The following is a 27313-nucleotide window of genomic DNA, read 5'->3' as shown; positions in this document are numbered from 1 at the left end:
ACAGACAATATATGCAACAAGGCTAAGATAATTCCTGAAATTAGGAATATTCCAAATAAGAACTTAAAAGTTACTTGTGGAGGAGATTATACAGGGTAAGAATGCCTACCTGTAAAATTGGAACAATAGACAAACATCTGATTAACTATACTAGTTAACTGTACTAATGAAAGTATTTTGCACTATTAGATAAAACTTTTGCCTGGCAAAAAGTTCCAAGTTAACAGAATTTACCTTAGTGGGCAAAGAAGTTTTGTGAATGTTAGAAAATTATCCTAATGAATAGTTGTGCTATTAATAATAGCTAGTTAAGGCAGGCAGGAAGGGACAGAAGGCAGGTGTGGTTACAAGAATCAGTAGTTTAGTAAAAGTGTCAGTTGTTTTTTAATTTCCATTTTGAAGTTAGAGAAAATTGGTATTTCGTCTTTAATTGTTAATTAAAGTGGTAAAATGCACTTCAGTACATTTCAATTGCCTGGACTTTCCCATTATAATGGGTTCCTAAGGCTCCTCAGACTTCCTTATAAAAATCTACCTGATAAAAATCTTCTGGGATGGTTGAAAATGGGAGCTGGACTGTGCTTGTTTGCATCTCTTTATGAATGCCACATGCAATGACAAGAAGTGATTTTTCCATCTGAGATTTGAATCCTCCTTTGCTGCCAATTTGTGTGGCAGGGCCTCATCCCCAAAGACAACAACAAAAAAGAAAACCAAAAATCTACCCTATGAAACATACCTTATGTGCACGCACAGCCAACCATTCAAAATTTGACAAAGATCATATCTGTGAAAAGGCTTTATAAAATCTTGCTTAACCCTTTTCTCCTCTGTGATACTTAAATAATATCTGATTTTGTAATTTTCTCCTGATTGCTTCTTTCCGCACAAGATGTGTAAGGAATAGAATTAGGGTTTTAGGGCAGGGGTAGGTACTTGTTTGTGTTATTCTGGTTCCTATCCGCTGCAACTGTTTGTATGTTTGATTTCAAAAAATATGTTCTTATGAATTTATGATTTTAAAAATACTTCTTATTTATTACCCATATCGGTTAAGAGTAATTCATATTTTTGCAAGGATTTTTGATGAGCATATTTTTAATACTTATTTTCTAAGATGTATATTTGCAAGACTGCAAGTTGGAGCAGTCACATCTTTTTGTGAATGGCCTGAAATAAAAAATATTCCTTTAGGAACTGAGTACACTTTTGTACTCAGTGCAATTCTGATTACATGAAGTTGCATCAGGTACCACACAGTTCTTATGCTGTATTTAAAAAGCCTTAGGTGAGAAGTTACTGTACTTTTTCTTTTGCCAATATGATGCTTTGTAAAAACCTTGCTTGTGGGCTAGAAAGAGGCACAAATGTATGTTATTGATAGAGAAGATAAATGGAATTAAAGGTATTTTGTAGTGTCTGAGTTTTAAAAATTATGTGCATGAATATTGTAGTAGAGTGAGTTTGGAGAGTTAGCATAGTCTGTATATGATTATAAACAATACTGTGTGAGCAGATCTGGGTTGATTTTAGAAGCATTCTAGGTTTCATTGGTGTAAGATAATAATAAATCTGAGTTTTTTATAGGTTGTTTTTTCACTGTTCTATATGCAGTAGACCTGGAAGAGCCCTTTCAAGGACACTTATTGCAGATGTAGTAGGTGTGACTGCAAAACTGGAAATCTTTACTACAATTTTTGTTAAGGGAAACTTGAGAGGGAGTAATAATCAAATCAAAGTATTACATAATCTTGTTTCCTAAAACCAGTAGTTTTACCTGAACCTACTTTCTTGCTTACTATTAGAGTTATGATATGACTTCTAAAGACTGTCTCTGTTGCATATGGCTGATACAAGGCTTTTAGGAATAGGAGAGCTTAAAATTACAACTTTTGTAATGTCCCATTTTCTTGGATGGAAACTGTGAAGCTGCGTATGCCTTCATCCTTGTCCTATGCTTGCTTTATTTTTGCAATACATGAATGCTTCATAATATTCATGTGCTTCTTTATGTATTACTGGGTGGTAGTCGAATTTTTATATTTTAGGGTATTTTGATGGAAGATAAACCTGGCAGTTTAGGAACCAGTAATTTCAGAGTTCTCCTCCAGGGAATAGAAAATCTTGTTAAATGGATTCATACTGTGTTCATGTTATGAATACATCACATTTGGACTATATTTCCCTCCTAGACTCTTTTAAATATTGCATTTTGTAGAACCTGCAATTCTTTTAATAAATATGATAACCTGTTTCTTACTCGGAAATAGGAGTATGTGTTATAAAGCAGAACAGAGGTGGAAAAGGGTAAAATGTCATCAGACACCTAAAACCAAACACCTACACATTATTCTAATAGTTCTGAGTGTAGCTTCAGAAAGAAGAGATCAGATTTAATTTTGAAAGAGCACTAGAGTTGCTTTAATGTTGCTGGTGCTGAGGCTGGTGGAGAATCCAAACTCAAGATCAATTAATCATAAGCAACTCTATTAAAGTACTATTGTCAATTACTCTGGACAGTTTTTGGGTCCTTTAAACTTGTAGAAAACATTAAAGGGGCTTGGATAGAAGAATGGCTTTGGGTTGATAAAAATTTAAATACTAAAGTACAGTTTTCTACTACATGTATTTAAAATATCTCAAGTTTGAAGCTGCGGGTATTGCACAGTGTGGGAAGAATGAAGATAATTGAACTAAATGGTGGCCACCTCTGCTCTTTTTACTGGTTTTTTGTGCAATTCTGAGTTAAGGGGGAAGCAAGGTGTGCAGTGGATATAAATCAGTGCTGATCAGGGCTGTGCTGATCTAAATTGGTAAGGGATGCTTGCTCTTTATTTGCAGATAACATTGACTCTTTCTTTCAGTTTTATTTACTGAGGAGGTTTGATCTAAGGAGGATGAAGTGACAGCCTGTATTCTTTTTGTTTGTGTGTGCTAGTGGTCATTAATAATTGAACATGATTCTCTTCTTGGGAAGAGAAAAAAGTGAGAGGGGAAAAGGCAATCATAATGTGGCTTTAGGTAGTTACAATCCTTCTAGTTCTTTACAAAGAACTTGGATATAAATGAAAGAATGAGAAAGTATTTGAGTATGAACTTGTGAAATCTTACATTTTTCCTTTTGCTGATAAATTAGTGTAACTTTTTAGATATCTTGGAAATAGGAAAAGGTTAGAATGGTTTTTATAATTTATGGATTTTTAAAAACTATTTTTACAATTATTTTACACAGTATGGCAGTTCTTCTAGCTAAATGGAATGTCACTATGATTAATTCTTAAGGGGTTCTTTTTGCCTTCAGAGATCCAGACTAGAGATCCATTGCTTTGTCATTGCCCCTTTGTCATTGCACCTGAAGGTGATGAGAAAGTGGCCTCAGTCCATATGGATTATGTACACGGAATTATTTTTTAAAATTTGGATTACTAACAAAGGACAAAGCAGAAACAGCTTATCTCTACAGCATAATCTTTTTGATGTTTAAAGTTATCCAGTAATATCTTTATTTGTTGAGTTGATTATGGGAAAGATAATTTATATTTGCTATCAGATGGTAGGAAGCAGCATGCAAACATCACACCTTGTAACTACAGAGAATTGAAATAAGCTTTGTTTATTAGCTTGATTAACCACTTAAGTGGCCTATAATGATGTTTATTTTGTTTTCATAACTTAATTACAGTTTTACCATAGTAATAAGTGAAAGATACTCTGTACTAGATGCTTACTGATGTGTTTTTTTTATTACTGCTTAGAACCATCCTAGTTTAGATGAATTTACTTTAAACTCACTTCTCATATTTTAGGGAATAAAATAGTTGTCAGGACTTTGGTAAGAATTCTTTTTCCCATAAGAATTCCTGTTTTTCAGTAGTCATTCTTATTCATGAGTAACATAATTACTAGGATATTCTGCACTAGACGTTACCTGCATGGATGCCATGAGACTAGATAAGGATTTTAATTCAAACACTTTCCCCTCAAATGTTATATCCAGCTCAGCTGAAGTACTTGTAGAGGGTAATAACTGCCAAGCTGTGCTGGTTGCAGAGAAGAATCTTTTCCCTAATTTTGAGACTGGATGAAAGTGAGGAAGACAGCAATGCCAAGTCTGATGAGGTAACAGATGTAGAGACACAACTGAAAAAGAATAAGCTATCTTAGTTTAATCCTAAAAAGATGTGATTTTTGGAAGTCTAAGCAACTAGCTTAGAGAATATGCCCCCCTCCCAGCTCTTTTATCTAACAGTCTAAGTATAATAAAAATTTTTATTGCAGTGTGCCAAAGCAAGATGAATGTTAAATGGCAAAATGGTACTTTTCTTTTTAAGATCTTAATTATATCAAATGCTCAACATTACTGTGCTTCTTTCATATCATCCACAACCATTCTTCTGTAGGATTCTCTAATTGCTACTTTACAGAATTTCCTTATGCTAAGAGGGTGTGTGTACTGTCTCAAGATTTCTTATGGTAATGATTTTCTATCCTTTCACCCTATTGTTTTTCACAGACTCTACCTTTAGTGTATGTGACTTGTACAGAATAAACTGTTCCATTTTTTTCTGGTAATTTTGTGGTTAGTTGTTCTTTCACGACTCAAATTGTGGTACCAAGCTGGCAGATCACAAACACATTTCTATCTGGTGGTTTTAAATTAGTGTAAGAATGTAAATGTTTTTCAATATATTTTTTAAAGGCTTGTTTGTATGGTCTTGTACATGGCAATCCAATACTCTATCTCAGTAGGATATACCACCATACATTTGTTGTAGAAACAAATTTATGAATTGATTGTTGAAACAGATTATATTTAGGAAGTGCACATGCTTAAGATTAGGATATTTTACACAGTTCTGATGTGCTTGTTCCATCATTGCATGAAAAAGCAGATGTACAAGCACTTAATGATAATTCCTTTTTGTTTAACATGGTAGTTTTAGAACACAAATATTTTTTTTCAGTAATTTAATTATCCCTAGTAGGATAGGGATAGGATAGCTTTAGTAGGAAGCTTTAAGACTGCAGAGTTTTTTACTAAATTTCTGTCAGGCTATGTAACTGCTTCTTCCTCCACCTCTCCTACCCCCTTCTGAAAAACGATGCTGAATGCTGTGCTTCATGTGATGCAGTTTTCTGATGCTCACATTAGGCATTCTCTTCAGCTGTTCCGGGGAAAATGAACTTTTCATCAGTCCCTGAAATTTTATTGGAATTTAGTTATCCAGACCTGAGAGACATTAAAGAAATAACATCTCAGTAGGGTATTTAGAATGGTTAATTCCTTTTTTACAGGGAAGGTGCTCCCTCAAACCACTATTTTCTCTATGCCAGAGGCATCTTTTGTCTGTCAAGGACTGTTCCTGTGTATGGTGCTGTGAAACTCTGTCTGTTTGTGTGTGGAGAGAATACCTGTTTCTTTTTATGCTCGTATTCCTTTATGAAGGAAGAATCATCTTCATGTTCTGCAGGAGTTCTGTATTCTTTGCAGTTGTAAAGACTTCCCATTGCACATATTTTTCTTTCTGGGGTCAGCTCTTACATTATAAAATGTGGAATAATTTTTAACCAGAAGGGTAATTTCTCTTGAAATGAAAAGGTTATTTATTTTCCCTGCATTAAATTTGAGGCAAGAAGAAGTTAGCATCTAATTTTTAAATGTTAATAATTTTGCTTTATTAATGTGTGGATTCAAGTTGAGATGATGAACAAACTTCAGTAATGCCCTCAGGGCTGATTTATGGCTCATAGATTTCAGGATATGTGTTTCCATACTTCTCCTGTGTTCACATATCAGAAATTTAACAGATGGATGTTACAATTGCTGGTGGTTTTTTAGGTGATCTACACTTTAGAATACTAGAGTTGTCATAAAAAAACCATGATAGTGGTACATTTAAGACAGTTGGATCTTTTTCTGAGTCCAGGCAATACATGGAAATCATCCTGTGTGGATGTGTAGGAAGACTTAACTGGAGGTCAAGTGCTGGAGCCCTGGTTCTCCTGGAAGATATGGCCAGGGCTCAAGAGCAGAATGGATTTGTTTGTGTGCCAGTCAGGTTAGCAGTTAAACTGCCACAGATATTATTTTTACAAGCAGAACCTTGGATTGTTCTTGTTGGTGAGTGGAAGTCTTGTAAACAACACAGTTTAGGATCAGGACCTTGCAGCTGTGTTGCGCACTGTTTTTCTCCTATGGGATTGTGCTTTTAAAATCTTTATGTTAATGTGTTTAATTTCTTCTGGTTTTAAGGAAATCTGATGAAGGTTTAGCAGTAAAATGGTATGAAATAAAGAATGAGTGGAGAGCTGAATTGTTAATGCAAATAATTTATCAAATAATTATATTTATAAATAATGCAATTTCTTTATTTTCTGTATCCTAGGATACCAGATGGTCCCATTGATCAGGGACCAGCTGCAGGAAAGGTACATGCTTTAGAGGAGCAACTTCTAAAGGCCAAAGAACAGATAGAAAACTATAAGAAGCGGACAGGAGATGGTTGGTAGATAATTTTTCTTGTAATTCTAAAACAAGTTTTGATGTTTTAGTATTTCATATCACAGATATATTGGCTTCTTAGCAAATAATTCAGCTACAATTACTGATGCTTTTATGCATTTTTTTTAAAGTAGGTGGCCTTGGAAAAGACCATGAAATACTGAGAAGGAGGATTGAAAACGGGGCTAAGGAACTTTGGTTTTTCCTCCAGAGTGAACTGAAGAAGTTAAAAAATCTAGAAGGAAGTGAACTGCAAACACGCATTGATGAATTTCTGTCTGATTTGGGTCATCAGGAAAGGTACTTCCATTAGTTGGTTCTGACCTTTAATTTAACTGTCATTATATTGTTCAAAGATGTGTGGCAATTTTATTTTTTGATGTTGTCAATCATCAGGCTTCCTTATTGTTGGAGTACCTTTTGTATTATATTTTGTATTATATTAAAATATTCTGCATGAGTTTTGTTTGTGCTGAACAAAATTAATCCAGGAACTGTTAAAAATTCAGTGACATCTGTCTTTAAGCATATTATAACTCTGTTCCCAACAAGATTGCAATGCCAGTTTGTGTCTCATCAGTAAACAGTTATACAAAAATAGCTGAATTAACTAAATACACTACCTTAAATCAATGCCCTGAAAAAAGCTGTAATCTCTGTATATGAACGTCTGTAATAAAGCAAGGGCCTTTGAAAATAATAATATAGTAAAGGGAAAAATTCATAAGAATTTTCAATTCCTTAGAAATAATGCAAACACTATTTAAAACATAAAGACAATATGAATTCGATTATTAATATGGGCAAATAGTATAGTCCATTAAATTTTGTAATTTAATATTCTGCAATTCCAAAATCCATTTTGTCACAGATTGATTGAGTTGAAAGTGAGAAAGGACTATTCAATTATTGAGAGTTATTATTTATATATAAGACATGATTAAATTTCATCCAATTAGTTCTCTGCCAAGTGCAGTTTTATATATTTGACTGAAATAAAAGTGGTGCTTGGCTGAAGCGGAATTTTCCAAAAGACTTGAGATCTTCACTTGAACAGTGAATTGGCAGAGAAGTGTCACTTCCCTGGGCAGTTTCAATAGTTATCTCCTCTCAGAAATATTTTTTTTTCCACAGAAGTTATTTCCATCTGGGCTTCTTGAACTTTAGGTCATGGATTCTTATGTACCTTTTAAACTATGTCGGCTAAAAACTGGAGCAAGTAGTCTAATACCAGACTTTCTGACTTTTGTCATGGTAACAGAATCACTTATGTGCATGTTATTGCTCTGTTTATAAAGCCAGGATGAAGCAGTCACCACAGTGAAACTTTGAATAATGATGTGTGTGTTTGGTGCCAGAAGTTCTCTTGTTGCTGCCTCCCAGGATGAGTCCTTTCCCTTAGTTCTTTCCATTGTATACCAATGAGTATTAGTTCATTAAGTCTTAATTTTCCAGTTTCTGCATTTCTGACACCCTTATGTTCACATATCACTGTACTTCAGGATGAGGTGAAACCTGTTTGGGAGGTGCATAAACTCCTTCTCATGGAGTTATAAAACTGCCCTGTAGACCTCTGGAAGTTGAGATGAATCTCACTGTGGTACTGAAAGAAGTTTGTATGTGATGTAAGCAATCACAACTGCTCTTTTTTTTTCCTCTGAGAATTCTTGTCTTGAGTACAAGTATTCTTTCAGTTATCTGGGTGGTTATTAAATATAGAATAATGTGAAGTCTATTTAGTCTTTGTAACAGATTTGTGTAGACCTTCCTATCTGGTGAGGTCCTCAAAGAAGACCTAAGTCGTTTAAGCTAAAATCAAACAGCCATAAACTAGTTTTTATTAAACTGAATCTAGACAATCTGTTTACAGTGTAGAAATTCAAAGGAATTGCATTAGAAAAAAACAGATAAAAAATGTTTCTTCGATATTCAGCCGTATTCCTGGTGCATTTGCAATGTTGCCTTCAAGCAGTAGAATTATTTTGTGTTGCAGAATGCACAACTTGGTTGCCTCTAGTACTGAGGAAGTTTTTTCCTGCACCTTTGAGGTTGAGCTGTCTCCTTCTTTCCCTTTAATCTTTTAGTCTTGTTGTGTGAATTGCAGGAAGATTTCCAGTTTGTGTGCACATCTTTTGGCATGTGATGCACTGCTGCCTCTGGGGTCTTCTTTGCCCTTACAATGCACGGTACCTCCCCAGGGAAGGAACAGTCTCATCTTCCCTCCGCACTGTCCATCTGCTTGCCTCTCTGAAAGGAACAGAGCATAAGTTTGGAATGAGCAAATCAGATGTTTGTCATTCACTTTGAGAAGCACAGGTTTTTGCTTTGGTTTTTTTGTTTGTTTGTTTTGGGATTTTGTTTGTTTGGGTTTTTTGTTGTTTTGTTTTTTACTTATTACCTATTTTGTTTGTTGGTTTGGTCTTTTAAATACATGTGCAGTTCTTGAATTTCTTTAAAGGAATTTCTTTAAAGGAATTAAACCTGTTGTCAAATGCTCTTTTCTTTACAGTGCTGTCTTAAAAGGTTATATTTTAAATAAATGGAACACTGCAAGTGCAGCTGGTATTACTTACTTTTATACATATACATGCACATAAATATACATAAAGATATCTCAGAAATGTTAATAAATATTATAATCTATTGTTTGGATTAGAAAGATTAGTGTTAATTATATGTACTTAAAGGAGTTTTTCATGCTGTTCTTATGTGGGAAAACAAAGAGATGTGTATCAAATGATGAGGTAGCTATGTAAGGAGAGAGGCTCATACTTGTTGGTGAGGAAAGCTTTCTGTGTCATAGATTAAGACTTGCTTTTTAAGAGATGATAAACTTTAGTTTCTCCGATTCTAGACAAGTATTAGAGTTCTTTGTTAATTTTGGTGATATTAAGCAAATTGTTTACTACTCATATGATAGTGCTTCTTGTTGGATGCTTTAATCACTGTTGGCTATGCCCTAGGAGCTGTGTGGATTTTCTCCAGGGCAGTGCTGGTCCCACTATTTGTCAAGTATTTCAGTACTGATTCTGTTTGAGAAATAGTGTTCCCCAACACAGGATTTTCCTTGAGAATTACATAATTGTATTCTCATAGTTGCTATAGGAAAGAGGGCTGTTGAGAGTAAATTCATCTAAACACTGGAAATACTATTTGATATTGAGTTATTAAAACAGAGCAAATTTATCCTCTAGTTGTCATGGTTGTTTCCTGTGTTGACAAAAGTTGTTTGCAAGGTGGCTGTTACTGAGTTAGTTTCATTCCTTCTCCCAGCGAGTAGCTGTCATCAGGGATTTTGTGGTAACTGGCCAACATTTGATGCACAGTGTTTGGAGAAAGTTTCACATAATTTCCTTTGAATTACATATTTTCCTTTGAGTTTTTATTTGTTGATGTAAAATTTTAGGAGGTTTAAATTTTTTCATATGACTGGAATAGATGTCTAGACTGATTGTTAAAAACGCTCACCCTTCCCCCATTATTTTGGCAATCAAATACGGATGAAACACAGCCAGATTTTTTCCTCCATTCTGCTTTCCAGGAAAAAAATACTTTTAAGTACAGCTCCAAGGTTTATTTTATGATATGAAGCAACAACAGCAGCAAGTTGATGTTGTTGGTTAGTAGCCCAGAGCAAGTTTGATGCCGTAGATATCTGCAGTGCCACTGTGTGAAGTTTCCTGCCATTTCAGCACCTGCAGTAGCCTCTAATAACCCTGTGCAGGCTCATCCTTTGTGTGCACTGAGCTATCTTGGGCTCATGGATCACCTCTCCCTGTGCTTCTAACTCTCGCCACGGAGCATGACCTGGGTCTTTGGTATTTGCGTCTCTTCTAAATCTGTATTAATAAGTTATCACAGTGATCTGCCATGCTCAAAAAACCCTAGCAGATGTAGCTGGAAAATGCACATTTCTGAGCAGTAACAATCAAAGAAAAAAGGACTCTGTGACTGTGTCTTAAAATAGCACTACCTTCTAATAATTTGTGTGATAACACCTGTGAATTTTTCACTTCCTGGTTTACTTCAGGGTTTTACACTTTTTTTTAAAGAAGATTATGGATACTGTCTGAAAACTCTTTCATGAATTTGTAACATTTCCTGCAAATCATTTGATACTTTTTATGGTTTCTACTGAGCAAAGCTGCCTTTACTTAATGTGGTGAGTCACTGAGGCTGTGTGAGGACACTCTCACCCATTTCTCTTACCTCAAAAATTATCAAAGTAATTATAATTCATCCATAAGGCTGATTATTAAAACTAAGCTACTGCCTTTTCTTTGTCACGGTCTCCATAGCTAGTAATATAAAAAATAAAATTTGGGCAACACTTTTTTTTCTGTAGAAATAGGAAAAATTACTTAAGAGCTGACAGAATTTTTTATTGTTGTTTTTTAATTGGTAAACTTTGTATTTTCAGTTATTTTTTCAATATTTAATGGAAATATATTTCTATAAAATATAGGGAGAGTACACTGACTACTTGCATCACAGGTACTAAAAAGACTTGTTTAAGGCTAATGAAAGAGCATTTGAAAATGGTTTAAAATGTGGCTATGTGGTTGCATGGGTGCTTTTAATGAAAGAGGATTTAAAAAAAATAATAATGTTTAAACCTTGAAACCTTGACTTTGTATTTTTTCTTTAAACACCCAGCTTGGTTACATCCTGATTGGGAGGAAAAACTTATTTAAACTCCTGAGAAAATGCATTGGTTTCCTTTTCTAGTATGCCTACTAGCATATATGTTTTCTATAAATAGGGAAACTGTCTTAAGAGGAGCAAACTCTTTATGTGTCCAGTTATCTGTATATAATGCATTGTATTAGAACTAGTCCATCATTAGTTCTGTTCTAATTCTCTTTGAACTGTGTGTACATGTTACTGTATTATGTGTCTTTAATAGTTACTGATTTAAAACTAGTTACCTGGTGATGCTTAAAATTAATTTTTATGCAAAGCCACAATGGGGTGTTTCAAGCTCAATTACCTTGCAAAAGAAAATCGACTTTATATAGTTTCAGATTAGAATGTAGATAAGGTTCCTCCAGCTGATTGACAGAAGATGAGGATTGCTACTGCTGAACAATTTGGGTAAAATGTTTAATACAATAATAGCAGATGCTATAGTCAGTGTCTCTGTTACCCTGTGTAGAAGCATGAGGATAAAGACCAGAATGAGTGTTTGAAATAAAATTTCAGATCCATAAATCCAGTTATTAAATTAGCAAGAAAAGTTTGTCTGATAACTCTGCTGATAAATCAAATTAGAGCAGCTCTATCTCAATGTTTACTGCTTCAATATTGGGTCATTGAAGTAGTTTCCTAGTAGGGATATGCAGCCTGTCAATTATGGACAAGGGGTAGCCTTGGCTAATTGGATTTGTGCTTCCAGTGCTAACAAGTGCTGCCAACAGCTTGACAAGACCACTTCAAATGTTGTTAGGAAATGTATTTTTCCTACCTTCACACTGTTTTTTGGTCACCTCCCAAATTTCTCTGCCTTTGTTCTGTTGCTTCTCTTTCTAGTGCTCAAACTTTTGGTTTATCAAGAATTTCAGGCAATAAAAACAGCATCTGAAGTTAAGATGAAAGTATTAAGAAAAGTGGTTCAAACTTATAACTTTAGCACTGTTATGGAGAAATGTTTAGCAATATTAAATATTCACAATCTATGAAACCAACTCTGAAATTACTGGTTCGGAGTTGGGCCATCTTTTACTTTTAGAATATCCATTAACATTTCTAGAAACACTTTGAATAGTTTGTCTCTAGTTTTCTATTTCTTCCCAAAAGCCACAGAGATTAAAAAAAAAATTTTCCAGAGTGGTGCTGTTTGGAAAAAATCAGTAATTTTGACTTATCTGCAAATTTTAACAAATGCCATATATCATTTTTATTTTTGTGATGATGTGTTCTTTAGTCTCTTATTTGGCCAATGAAATGTTATAGCCCTAAGAAGAGAATCTCTAATGTATTAGATAATCTCAATTTAGTATTTCATAGTTCTTCAAAATTCATGTTTTGTAGTATGGACTTGCATGGCCATGAGTCTGTTTAGAATTTCAAATTTTTAATTGCTGATGGGTGTGGAATATTTGTTAGATGAAGGACACAGTCAGTCTGTCTTGGCTGCTGTTTGAATTGTGCAGTAGGAGGTGGCATGAAGAAACTGATTTTGAAGCTGCAATTGAAATATCTCTTTAATTTGTCTTTGATTTCATTTAATGCTCCAAATTAGTAATGTTACGATTGTTTTCCATTGTTGTTTACAGGTCAATAATGACCGACTTGTACTACCTCAGTCAAACAGATGGAGCTGGAGATTGGCGAGAAAAAGAGGCCAAAGATCTAACAGATTTGGTACAGAGAAGAATAACTTATTTACAGGTAAGAGGATAGAGCTTTTCAATCAAGGGAAACATTTTTTTCTTCTTATATACATAGCTAAAACTTTGCAATATAATAATTACATCGTAGTTTAAAAATGAATGTTGGTATATGAATGAATTATGTAGAAAATAAATTACTACATTAGTTTCAAACATTGTTTTGTATGTATATGGATGGTAGTATTCCAAGGCAATCACTGAGGTTTGTATTTTTGTTGTTGGTTATTTTGGTTTATTTGTTTCTTTGTTGGGTTTTTTTTTGATCCATGGTTTTTACTGGGCTGTACTTACCTGTTTGAATTCTTCACTTTATTGTAAAAGATAATTGTCTGGTTGATTTTTTAAGTTTTATTCTTTAGAGTATCAAAATGCATTAATATGTTTGCATAGTTTTCAAAACAAAATTTGAAAGTCCTTACATCAAACTTCTGAACTAGCACTTCATTTTTAAAAACATAAGGAAGCAAAATTGAAGTGCTTATATAGTATATTGTCTAGTCCTAGATTGTTTCAAGAGATGTTTGAGACTTCTCTAGATGCTCATATTTTTGAGTTGATAAGGACTTTTTAATATATGTGCTTAAGTGTGTGTGTTTAAAATCTAAATAAAACTTTATCTGAAGGTGTTGGGACTTTTTGCATGGCTGAATGCATGCAGCTATTTATGTAGTGATCAAAAAGATATTTAACGTAGTCTATTTTATTCATGCTTTGTTTATTTTTTATGGCATGTGTGGAGCTGTTTTGTATGGTCACTCCTAATGCCTGATCTTTTCTCTTGTGTAAATAGCTGAATTTGTTTCTCAGATTTTCATTATTTCACTGCTCAGCTGTTGGAACCTTCTCTTCTGCGACCAAGCTGTGTATTTGTTGCTTGTTAAATAAAGAAAGACACCCTTCTGAGGAAAAACATCTCTCTAAATTGTGCAGGAGTCATCACTTTTATTTTACTTCTTCAACTCCTTTCTGAGAACTGTTCCTTATTTTTTCATTTGGATACCACTGTTTGGCTGTAGTATACCATAACTGCTTTTCATGCTGATAGATGTAGCCTTTTTCTACCTTTCCCTGTTTTTTCACTATCCATTTGTTGTCCTGTTTAGTAATACAACTGTGCAAGTCATCAAAAAGAGCACAAAGTTATTTGCTTTAACAAATATACACCAATGTAAAGTAGTCAAATGGTTTGAAATTACACATATTTGTATACCTCTATTAATAATAAAACTGTATTAAAAATAAAATAAAATTTAAAAAAAATTAACAACCCTTGTCCCTCAAGTTGATGCCAAAAAAAAATGGGACATATTTGTAATTGTTTTTTAGTTAAGTATGAAAGTACTGCATAGTTTTTTTCTGGTACATGTTGAACATTGACAGCTGCATTATTTTGGGACATCTCCCTGGGAAGTCATTTAGCTGAATGATTGTGAGTAGTGATGACTGCTGCTTCATTTGGATGACATTACCATAAATTTGATTTAATGAGGCTACATGTAACTAGTTTCCTATAGTTGGAAGAACATTTTAAAAGCTAGGACTTTATATTTAAGGAAAAGGCCTTATTTTCAGAGATGTTTTTTATCAAACAGGTGTAGAAAATGTGCAACAGAAGTCAAATAAGAGCACCTGTAGTGCTGTAATCAAGTGAATAAATAATTATGAAGGCAGCAGTTTTCTGTCCCTTCTCTTTTGTGCCTATTTTTGTTCTGTTTATTTTAGGAAGTTTGTGATTCAGCATGCAGTCTCACAATAGCAGAATATTTTAGCCTCTGATTTAAAAAGAATCTAAAATTTTTGTTCAGCTTGGAAGGTTAAAAATGCAATCAGGTGAGAAAGGTTACTAAGTACTCAACAACACATCAATTATATTTGCCATAGTTTGCCATATTCAAGTCATATTCTGCCATACTATTTAGTTGGGGCTTTATATGTATGCAAAGAACAGAAAATTGGTCACAAGACTTTTTTCTGAGCTTTCTGGACTTTGCAGTATTTTTGGTGGTTTAATGCGTCACTTATATTTTTCTGTCTTAAAGTGTATTAAATCCTCTCCTTCACATTAAAATTACTGATTCACATTTTTAACAAAAGTCCTCGTGCTAAAATGACAACTACAATAAAAAAGGCTTTGGGCACTTTGTGTATGTGCAAGGGGGTGCACCCCATACAACTGTAATCAATCAAGTCATAAGTATATTATATGGTTTTAGTATAATAACCACCTAAGGAAGTGTGGTTACTGCTGATAGCTGTGTGAGGTTTTCTCTAGGATTGAGGAGCACAGTGTGTTAAAGTCCATCTGCACGCTGGGATGTTTCACTTAAGCTGAAACTTGTGTGTCACAAGAGGGTAGGTGCAAACTAGAGGAATTAATATTAGAGGAAGTTTTGAGATCTCTGGCTCTCAAATCAAATACCTACTATTTCTGACTAGGGAGAGAAGAATGTTTTCTTCCAGCAGCTGGAAGAAACTTCTGTTGGTTTGTTTGGATTTTTTGTTTCTTTGCGTGGAATTTTTCCCCCCAAAGTCTTGAGGGGAGCTGGTATGAAAAGGAAGGATTACAAATGACATCACAAAAGAAGGGGAATAGAAGATAATATTAATTACATTTATGATAACTATGATGAGAAACACCAATTTTTGACATATTTCTCTAAAAAAATGGGATTTTCCAAAGATTTTGAGTGGGACTCTCTTCTCCAGCAGACTGCGTAGCATCAAAGAATAAAATATCTGTTGAAAATATAAAGAAAAGAGCAACTTTGTTAATGAGCATCATACTGTGTTTATGAGGTTACTCAGTAAATGGTAGCAGAGTGCTTTCCCACTCCAGTCTAATCTGTTGTGATTCATTGGATTAAGTAAATTTCTCTGAACTGTGTTCAGTTCTCTGAACTGTAGGCTCATTAACAACACAGCAGTTTCTCATACAGAGAAATGTATGTTAAGGTGCAGGGTTTACTTTTGCCAGTTTGTCATGTGTTTTGGTGGCTGACTACACACTCGAAAGCGCTGGAGGATGGTGAGGCACTGAGGTGTAAACTCTGGAATGGCTTGATTATCTAATCTTTTATATATTGAAGTATGTTTTGTGTAATTGGTCAGGTGTAGGGTTTTTTTGTTTGGGATTTTTTGTGGGTTTGTTTAATTTTTGTTTGGATTTTTTTGGTATTTCTTTTTACTGCAGTTTTATGGCTGTTACATTACAGGGCTTGACATTTGTGGAAGTCCCTTTCATCCCTCTCTTGATTATATAGATAATTAAATTGGAGATAGGAGTGTGATCAGCAGTGTCATTAGGGTTGAGAACAGAATGTATTACCCACTCAAATCAGGGATTTATAATCCTTTTCTGTGACTTTGTGCCAGGAGGAAAAATCTTTTGTATCTTTTGTCAGTCTTCATTGGTTTTGAAATTGTTATTCTTTATCAGCTCAATACTGGTTGCTTTGGCTGGCAGTTGTGGTTATGAACACCCAAACTATTCTGGTGCTTGAAATGTAACTTTTCTTCCTTATCAATGGGTAATATTTTCACCTTTTCCTGGAAACACCAGTTGAAACTGCGATATATCCAAGTATCTCTACTCTCCTTTTCTTTTAAAATTCTCAGTAGAGAATTGAAGCTCAGATAGTGCTTTGTCTTTTTGCTACTTGAATGTATCAATTTGAAAAAACACCACAGTCATAAAGAAATTAGTTAAATAGCTTCCTTAAGTCACAAACTAATACTAATATATATAGTTTTTAGTTAGGTCTACAAACAATGATAAATCCCAAGTGCATTATATTAACATTGATAAGCAGTCACACTATCAAATTTCATTTCATTGTGTGATTACTACTTGATTTCCATAATATTGTTCATAAACTATTATATGAAGCTTGCATTTACATGAAAGAAAGTGAGAAGGGCATACCTTGACAATATTTCAAATATGCCATTGATTAAATGCTTTCATTTTAGAGGACACAAGCATTTGGAGGTAATGACAAGTGTAGAAAGCTTTATCTAAGGTCATTTTCTAAAAATTCACAGACATTATTCCTTTCAAAAAGAATAATGTTGTAGCTTTACCCAAGCTGGTAACAGATACCCCCAGACACTCCCTCCTCCTTCCTGGTAGGACAGGGAGGAGAATCAATGGGGAAAAAAACCCCAAACAAACAAAAAAAACCACACTCAAAAAAACCCCATTGTGGGTTGAGGTAAGAACAGTTAATTAACTGAAACCAAGCAAAATATGATAATATTAATGACAATAATAAAAATATAATACTGCTGATAATCATGATATGAGAAGGTATTTTTTCATGGAGTTCTTTCTATGTGGACTTGTACAGAATACTAGAAAGGCCCTCTTTCTCTTCTGGAAGACTGTAGGAAATACATTTGTTATAATTTCAAAAGATACCTGTTGGATTTAGTCTCAAGTTGTCCATTAAATTTGTGATGATAAAAGTACTGGTCTGAGGAATAAAAATCTTGAACAAAAATTTCATTTCATTTATTGTTTTCATACCTAGTTAGGCCTTGAATCAGGTGTATTTTAAATGAAAAAAATAAAATGCTGATGGTATAGCACATGTTCTAGAGTTTTAGATTTGTTTTGGTACCTCCACCCCTCCCCCATCTGAATTGTGGTCCTCTCCTTTACATAACTGAATGCGCAAAGTAATTTTATTTTAAATTATTTTAGGACTCAGAATATTCAGAATATATTTTAGATCACTTGAAGGAGGGATCTCAGTTCTCCAGACAGGGATCACTGTTTTTTGAAGATTTGATTTGACTGTTGCAAATTTACAGAAAATTATATTGAAAGTTTAGATGTGAAAGAAACAGAATTTATATTGATGGTCAAATATCAGTATTCTTGTACCTTATATGAAATGTTAATCCTGGAGATTTTGTGGAAGACCTTTCTGGAATTTAGAGCTATGTCTAGAGCCATGCAAGTATGAATACATACAAAAAAAAAGTACTATCTTTTACATAAAGAAAAACTTCTGTTGATTATGATGTTGTGTTGTCCACATACCTAAAAATTCCACATGCCTAAAAATATTTATTAGTTTGTACTTTTAAACATAGCATTCAAATAATGTACGCATTTGCCTGCTATTTTATGGGTTTTTGGTTTGTGGAAATGAAATATGTTATTTTATGGAAAGGGTATGCAGATTAAAATTCTGCCCTTTCTCAGTCTGCTTGGGTATGTGTTTTACATTCTGTGTTTGCTATGTGGTCAGCTAGCCTGGGAAGCAGTCCCTTAATAAGCATTTGTTTTATTCTGTACCATTTGTTTTATTCTGTACGTTGTAGACGGGTGGAAATTTTCTTTTATTGGGTGACATGCGTGCTTATTGAAAGAGACCTAACAAACTTGAAAAAATGCCAAAGGAAAAAGCATTCTAACACTGAGAATCATGTTGATGAAATGTGAACTCAGAGTCCAAATGTTGTCTTTTTCTGACAGATTTACAAATGAGAAAGTAATTTAAAATCTTGAATGTATTCTATTTTATATTAGCATAGTGAAGTATGTTCAATAACTGTTCATGCTCACAGTGAATTCACATAAAATTTTCATGGAGCTGAAGCTTACTCATCCATTTTAGTTGGAGATGCGTTATAGCAGGGCGGCTTCTGTGATTTATGACATTTGCCAGTTTTTCAGAGCAATGCAAGCCTTTGATGTAGCTTCTCTTCAGCTCCACTTTTTCACCCATCCTTACAGAACCCGAAGGATTGCAGCAAAGCTAAGAAACTTGTGTGTAACATCAACAAAGGCTGTGGCTATGGCTGCCAGCTTCACCACGTGGTGTATTGCTTCATGATCGCGTACGGCACGCAGCGCAGACGCTGATCCTGGAGTCGCAGAACTGGCGCTACGCCACGGGCGGCTGGGAGACCGTGTTCCGGCCCGTCAGCGAGACCTGCACCGACAGGGCAGGTGCCACCACGGGCCACTGGTCAGGTAAGGCTGGGCCACCCATGGCGCTCCTCCTGCTTCTGTGCACCTTCATTCCCATAGAATTAATCTGTTGTCTCCTTCATGTTGTGTGGAGCATGATAACTGTGGTTGCACCTGTGTAGGTAAGCACCTTTTACATCTTATTTGCCCACTGTATTCAAAGAAATTCCTTCATAAGATAGCTCTGCATTGGTAGAGTCTTTATAATACAAAATTTTAGTATTTGAGACTTAAATTACAATTTTTCAGCAGGGTGCTACTGTGTTCTCTGCTAGACATTAATCTAATTTTCATGGGAGGAGAGTATTAAATAGAGGCCGTTGTTAATAAACTTTTTAAGAAATAAGGGATGTTTCCAATATTAAGCAATAGAAATATAAAAGAAATGGTATCCAATAGTCACACCCCAACAAAATAAACAAATAGTTGAAATAACTCCTAATGCAAGCTGAACAGATCCAAAATTCATGCTATAAAAACAATGGCAATGTTAAATATGAATTTTTATTTGTATGTCAGCAAGTCGTTCCTTTCTTATATCATTCTGAACAATTTGCCTAGAGTAAGTAGATGGACTCTGATGTTTGGAGGATCAGGTACCTTTGTTTGTATCCAAGTAAACAATGTTTGTTTTAAATGACATCTTTCTCCATGTGATTGGTAGTCAAAACATATCAACATCTTCAGTCTTTTCACTAGGACGCTGCATACCCAGTGCATATGGAATCTTAAAGTAACTATTAAAATTTTACCAGTCTGAAATTAACTTAATCAGATTTACAAAATCTGGTTTACAGGTTGCATGTAAACTTGTGTGTTTACTCATTGAAACAGCATTTGCACATTGAAATAGCATCTGTTCTTCAGAGCTTCAAGATGCTACAAAATTAGCTTTGAGAATTCTAGTTAGTTTTTGTGAATGAGATTTTTTTTTTTGCAAAAAATGTTTCTTAGGAATGGTTGGATGTTTTATAAAAACAACTATAAATGGACAACAGGTATTGAGAACTCCAGATGAAGTTTTATTTGTGTTTGGATAAGTTAGTAAGTGAGACTACAGTCTGGACATGGTTCTCAGTGGACTCCTATATGTGACTCCAGAATTTAGATGCAGGCAGTTTTGTGAACAATTTCTGAGCCCAGTAAGCTGGAAAACAGTTCACTCAGGTACACACATGGTTTCAAATGGTCATATATTTTAATGAAAATCTATTTAAATAGATGATGATTTCCTGCAATATAGGCTTTTGCTGATGAAAATACAAATAATACTTTATTTTAGGTTCCTATAGTTTGGGTACTTTTGTTTTTTAATTTTTTAAATTTTTTTTTAACCTTTCAATTAGTTTCTAGATCAGGATGAATAATTTGAAGGCTGAGCACATGAAATACCCTGATGCAATAATTTTTTTTTTTAAATAATGAATGCCACTAATTTGAGTTTTGGTATTCTAGAGCTAGAGGGCTATGAAAAACAATCTTTCTGTAGTTGGTGTGTTGGCCAGCCACACATGCTATAAACTGTGTTAAATTCTGATCTTGTGCAGTGGCTTGGTCAGTGAGGATGAATGATTCTGACAAGGGATCTCTTTACTAGCCTCAGCCTGGCTTCAGTGGGAGTCATTGTTACTGCTAAATTTTAGAGACAGAGTATCTTGCTGAAGATTTCTGTGTGCTTTTTATGTCTTCCTAAATCTATATAGATTTTTATTTACTTGTATATCTGTTTATTTGTTCCCTGTTTTTTCAGGGACAAATGAGTCTGAAATTCTTAACTCTAGTTAGAGTTAAGAATTGCAAAACCAAACCATGTGTTTAATTTTTTTTCTCTACAAATTCTGAAATCAACATGGGATTTTCTATAATTTCAAAATAAATGCATTAAAATGCATTGACATTTATCAATTTTCATTTTACATAAACAAAGCATTTCTCCTATGTGGTGTAGGGATTTTTAAATTTTTTAAAATTATATTTCAAAATGAAAAATTTTAGTAAGTGTTCAATGTAAATTATGGAAATAGGCCAACAAGTCAGAAAAATATATCCTCTAAGAGAGATGCTTTCATGTAATTTGCAGACCTGAATAGATAATAATATAGTAACATGTGCTTCATGACAAAATTGTTTAAATTTGTTTATCTATTAATTGCTCCTGATTGACATTTTTTAGTTTTATTCGTAACACAAAATTTTATAGTTTCTGTAGTTTATCTTCAGTGAATCAATTTAGAGTGTAATACCTTCTCCAAGAATTAAGAAGTTTATATAAGCTGAGAATGCTTATAGTTCTGGAATTTTCTTTGTCCAGTCCTCTCCTAACTGAGTATAAAAGCTAAGCTTGTTTTTGGGATTTGGGAAGTAGAGTGCCTTTTAATGACCAAGCTGATATTTGCCTGATAGCAGAAGATTAGTAAGACGTGTTCTTATCGGTGAAGAATTAAGGGTCAGCTCAGCCCACGTCACGTCTTGGAGGAGTTGTTCTTTGTGTTTGACATGGTAGTTCTGGAATCAGGTTCAGCTTTTCTGGCTTAAACATATTAAATGATTGAGAATTCTATAGCAGATTTCTGTAAATGCAACAGTTATTTTACACTGTGGCATAAGTTTTCCTTGTCCTTTGTTTCACTCATACTGTCATTCTAGAGAAAAAAATCTTGAGAGATGGTTGTCTTCTTATTTCTAAAATGATATCTTGCCTGTAATTGCACCTTGCTTGTAGTTTGTTTTTCCTTTGATTTCTATGGTCAAACTGTTTATAAATAATTTAAGCAGGAATTTTTATAAGAAGCATGAATGATTTACTGGTAATAAGAGCAAAAATGTAGAGAACTTCTGAAGACATATTTATCATGAAATTTTTGATTAATTTTCTTTAAATTAATTAGTTAGCCAGATCATAATGTTATTATCATTGCTGCTTGCTAAAACAGAGCCTCTTCTTACCATTTTTTACTTGCTGATTTATGATGTTTTGGTGGCATTGCCCAATAATAAATTGAAAGAGGTCTACAAAATAACTAGACCAAAAAATCATAAATGAAAAAGAAAACAGATTAATAGGAAGGAGAGACTAATGTACTGTTAGAAGTCATATTTGCATGTCAAGCTGGCGAATGAAGGGATGTAGAGGTCAAGAAGCCATCTACTTGCTTTAAATAACAGTATGTGCTCCTTCCCATAAGGCCTAAAAGCCAGAAAGATCAAAGATAACTTGAAAAAGGAAACCTGAAACAAAGTTTCCTGCAGTTATCCTTGAATATTGATTTTGCTGCCTCTAACTATGATGAATTGATGCTTTTGAGGAAGGGATACCCAGAGGGGAGAAAATGGCAGAGCTCTTCATTTGTTGGTAGTGCCAGCTTTTAAGTATTAATTAAACTACAATCTTAAAATATAAATTAACTAATATGTTTATATGTATAATTCAAGAATGAGGATACTGTGGGTACACAAAATGAATGTTTAATTTATTAAAGTCTATCTGGCAACAGTAATCAAAAGGACTAAATAAAAATTGCAAAATCAAACCATAAAAAGTTGTACAGAATTAATTGCAATAAATTAAGAAGTTTCACTCCATGAACTAGATATTCCTTGACGTAGTTTTTTATGGAAATCAGCTGAATATTTAGTATTGGCCTAAAAAAAACCACTTTAACTTGCATGCAATTGTATGAATTATGTTTTGCTCCCACATCTCACTCTTATTTATAAACATTTGCTGAAAGAATGGATTAATTTCTAGTTCTAATTCTTAACATTGTGTTTATACAGTAGCTTTCATTAGTTACATTTTAATTCAAACAAGTTCCATTTCTATGAAGCAAGCTGGAGAATGGTGATTTGAGAGAACAGAGTGGAACAGCAACCTCTCTGAATTTTCCCTTTTTTCAATTGTGTTAATCTTGAAATCAAGCTTCTGATGCTCTGTAGATTTTTTGTCTTCAAGGTGCCTTGTAAGATACTCTATGTAAAGACATTTGTCTGTGTAAACACAGAATATATTTAGGAAGTGGTAACTTTTAAAAGGACCTTGGAATTCTAATGAAGTCGGTCTGAGTTTTCAGAGCAATGCAGTAGCCTAAAAGAGCTAAGTGTGATCCTTGTTCATGTCTAAGTGGAGCGTTATGGAATAATAGCAAGAAGCTATTTTCACTGTGCAGAGCAAAGACAGGCTGCAGGACACTGTCAACTTCTGTTATCTGGCGTTCAAAATGAATATTGATAAATATGAAAGGTTTCTGAGAAAGACCTACACTGATTCAAGGACATAAAAATCTGCTTTACAGTTGGAGATTAAAACCATAATTCAGTTCTAAAATAAAGCAAGTTTTAAAAGCTGGTCCTGCCACATTTTATAGGTATTTCTATATGCAAAATATTTATACTTTTAGACAAAGATGTGGCTGGAGTATTTTGATTAGAGATGAGGTCTGCTTTTAACAATCACTCGCTGCTGCTGTTGACCCCTATTACGGCAACAGGTCCAGAAACAGAAAAGCAAAAAAAAAAAGCATGATCTGACATTGGAATTACAGGAGATGCAGTCTTTTCTTGTAACTAGCTTTATTTCTTTTGGGGATTTTCAACCAGAAGAATATTTGCCTTTTTGTGTTTTGGAGTGGGTATGTTTTAATTTGTTTGTTTTGTAGTGATACTTTTAATATTGTCTTACAACTTCTGTCATGAAGTTCACTTGTGCAGTCCCAAATCTGCCATACTAAACTAAATTACTTTGTATTTTAAGGAGGTTGTAATAAAATACATCTGTGTGTTCTTTCACGCTATAATCAATCAAGGCAAGTTATCCTAATCAAGCCATTTACGTGGCCTAAACCCCACCGGTTCTCATCTAATTATATGAGGAATTACATCAAATCTAATCCATTCTTGGTAAAAGAATGGTGTTCTTGGAAGTTGTTTTGCATGTCAGTGGCATCTTTCAACAGGATGGGAGATAAATGGGAAATACTTTAATTTAAATACAGCTATTGTCCAGTAAATTTTCTGACAGCAGAAGTAAGAATGTCTGTATTTCTTTAAAGGTTGATGTATATAATCATGCTATCTATCAAAAAATGTTCAAGAAGCAAAAACATTGGGCTTGTATACAGTGAGTTGTCTTTATGTTATTGCTAATTTAGGTGAAGATTTGATATCTGTATAAAATGCAATTGAGTGTTTGATTTGTTCCTTGCATGGGCAGGACTATAAACAGATTAGGAAACATGTTCCGTGAGAATTCTTTAACCGTGTTGAAATGAAGGAAGGTAACCTAAATGTGCCCTGACTGAAGAAAATTACTTTCCAAAAAGCAGGGGCTTCTTTCCCTACATTTCTTGATAAGGGGAAGCTGAAGACTTAGAAATCCAAAGAGTGCATGGAGGTGGGGAAAAGGATTCTTGGCTTTGTTCTGTTCAGTGGTAGGAATAATCGATCACGTATTTGATCACAGATCCTATGCTGTTTTCATGAAATACTACACTTTGAAGCATGACTTTCCCTTTTTCCTAACAGATTCATGTTGCCCCCCCACAATGTAGTAGCCAAACTAGTACCTGTAGGTTAGTGGTTAATTGCAAACTTTCCTCAGCATTAAATCATGGACGAAAAATTACAGATTGGTAAACAAAATGTCCATTACAAACGAGAAAAAATGTTTTTGCTTAATTGTCACCCTTCTAAGGATTGTTCAATAAGTAAAAGAGCCACAAATTGGCTTAATATTAGAGTTTATTTGATTTTTATTTTGAAAAGCTTTTTTCAAAAATTTTTACTTGAAAAGTTGTACTGCAGCATGCCCAGTAGGGAAGAATAGTGTGTTTTGTACTCAAATGAAAAATACCAGGTTTTTTTTTTACATATGAAGAGATGGCATGATGTAAACTAAGCATGTTAGGTCTCAAACAAACTGCAAAGTTTGAACTGTGAATCTGAGTTCTTTGTTTGGCTGCAAAAATTTCAATCAAAACTGAAACATTGTTAGGTTTTTGGGGAATTAGAACCTGCATTCAAGTTTTGAACAACTTTTTAATGTATTACACTGGTCATTACAACGTTCTAGTTAAGTAATATTACCTATTTTAAAGTAATCTTTAAACAAGCATAACCTGAGCTGGCAGATGTGGAGTTGAATTCAAGTCATCCAAACCATTCCTATGTCTTGAAAATGACTACTGCCATTTCCAGGTGGGAGACATCCCAGAGCACTGCCAGTGCTGCGGGTTATTTCTCTGGTGCTTGGAAATATATCAATTATTTTGGTGGCCATTTTTCCTCTTCATGCAGCTACTCTTGGTTCTTTACAGTAGCACAAGGCTGGGCATTTCATTAATTTCAGTGTAACTTCACCAAGTTCTAAAAGGTTTTTGTCTTTTTACATTTGAGTAATGAATTAAAAGAGAACCTTAAAATGTCAGCTAATTCTCAAGATATATCTCTTGTCTAGATTTAGAATGTCATATTGAAAAGCTGCTTATAGGCAAAGGGCTCTGAATAAAGTTTTTCCACCATGTGAAACAACTGAAAGTTAAACTAAGACTTTTAAGGCAGAAATACTTGCATTTTTATGTTTGTTTCTCAATCTTTAGGCCTTCAGCCAACTGATTTATTTCTAGTGTTGGGAACAGATAAAAAATTTAAAAAGCTGCCTTTTATTGCACTGATCTACCCATTTTTGAAGACCCACATTAATTTTAACATTTGATTTAATTTAGCATTTCAAATGAAACAATGATACTTACTTTAGTACCATATTTTTGGCACTGCATGTCCATGAATGTGATTGTGCTAATTGTAGAGAAATCTTTGGAAGATGTTTTCATTTAACTGGTATTACATAAATCCAGAATACAAGCCTGAACAAAGCAGGTGTTTTGTTTTTTTTGCAAGTAGCCTTAACTAAACTAGTGCTTTTAAGCTTCCTATAATGTGAAAATTAACAATAGTTTGTTACTGTAATAGTTATGGAGCAAGCATCTCTATTTCTGTGTGATTTTTCTTGATTTTTTTCTTACTGCTTCCCTTACATTTTCCCCTATGACTGAAGATCAGAAAAATTTCCTTTTCCATTATTGCAGGCTCACACCCTTGATTTTCTCCTTTCATGTTGGTACACCATAGGAAGTAGAATGCATCCTTGTTTCTTTCAGATGCATTGTTAAGGTGATGTGTGCTTTACTGCTGTGAATCTCAAACAACATGGAAGGTTTATTCTCTCCTGTTTTATTTATGGGTAACTAAAGTGTCCTTTTGTCTACAAATACCTTGAGAGCTGTGCTTCATCTGGGCTTGCATATGGAGGTACTTTTACTAATTCATTGAAAGAGGAGTCCTCCAAGTGTTCAAATTAGAACAATACAAGATTGGGAGTTATAAACCACTATCTCAAAGAGACAGTAAATGTCTTGTCTAAACTGGGAGTGCTCCTCCATTAGATGCCTGGACAGGCAGCTGCAAATATTAAGCTCCATTGTCATGACCTGTTGGAAGCATCTAGGTCATGAGATATGAAATACTGTCTGCACGTTGTCTTGTTTTTTACATGCTTATACATGCCTGTTACAGGCTCGAGTATATGTCCAGTCAGCCTATGCAGGCAAGAGATAAGTTACTGAAGCTGTTGAAAGATTATTATAAAAACAGGCTATTTTCTATTCCAGAAAAGATAACCTAATATTCAAAGCAAGTGTTTGGAACTATTTTCAAATATATAATAATTAACATTAGACTGAAATAAAGAATAAGCTTCAGTGCAATTGTTTGAAATCAAATCCAAAACTGGTTTTTCTTCAATATAGCTGTAATGGTCTTTTTTATATGTTCCTGAGTTATTTCAACTATCCTTACATATGATCTTACTTTTAAAACATCAATTCTGTTTACTTGAATGACTAGACTTGGATAACGTGGAAAAACCCCTTTGCATTTATAAAAGTGTATTTGCCTTTGCAAACACATTTAATGATATTTTCTGGCAGCCAGGGAATTGGAGCTCCTCTTTAGCAGGTACCCCTTTCATATCAGCTGTTTAGATGAAATGGGGCATTGTTCAAAAGCAGTTTGAATATATAAAGAAAGAAGGAAAAATAAATTGCTAGTAAGCTTCTTGATTTCTACCTAGTTTGATGGTCTTCTGACTGCTCTGTGGACTGTGAAGTCCATTTGTGAAATCTCTTCATCTGTTTCCAGATCTCTTTCCAGCTGACATGCTGGGTATCTAAACAATTGAGGATGGAGAAAATCTTTACTTTTTAATGTTCTCTCAAAGTGATGTGACAGTTGCCACATAAAGCTTCTAGTAAGCGAAGTTTTCAGTAGAGTGAAACAGAAATATAGGTCTTTACAATGCAGTTCACCTGAGCTGCTAAAAAGGGAATGGAGGCTCTAAAGGCACCACTGCTTTTGTTTTTTAAGAGAGAGCTATTGCAAATGCAG

General features: G+C 34.2%; 1 protein-coding gene across 1 annotated transcript in view; it reads left to right on the top strand.

Moving 5' to 3' along the window:
- Nucleotides 1-27313, top strand: part of FUT8 (fucosyltransferase 8) — a 97197-nt gene that overhangs the window by 53816 nt on the left and 16068 nt on the right. Inside the window, 5 exon segments of the mRNA XM_030948655.1 lie at nt 6387-6502; nt 6637-6802; nt 12778-12892; nt 18638-18757; nt 18760-18877. Coding sequence (XP_030804515.1) covers nt 6387-6502; nt 6637-6802; nt 12778-12892; nt 18638-18757; nt 18760-18877 — 635 coding nt within the window.

This window comes from Camarhynchus parvulus, chromosome 5, assembly GCF_901933205.1.
Source record: "Camarhynchus parvulus chromosome 5, STF_HiC, whole genome shotgun sequence".
Lineage (NCBI taxonomy): Eukaryota > Metazoa > Chordata > Aves > Passeriformes > Thraupidae > Camarhynchus > Camarhynchus parvulus.
This window is presented reverse-complemented; position numbering and strand designations above follow the sequence as displayed.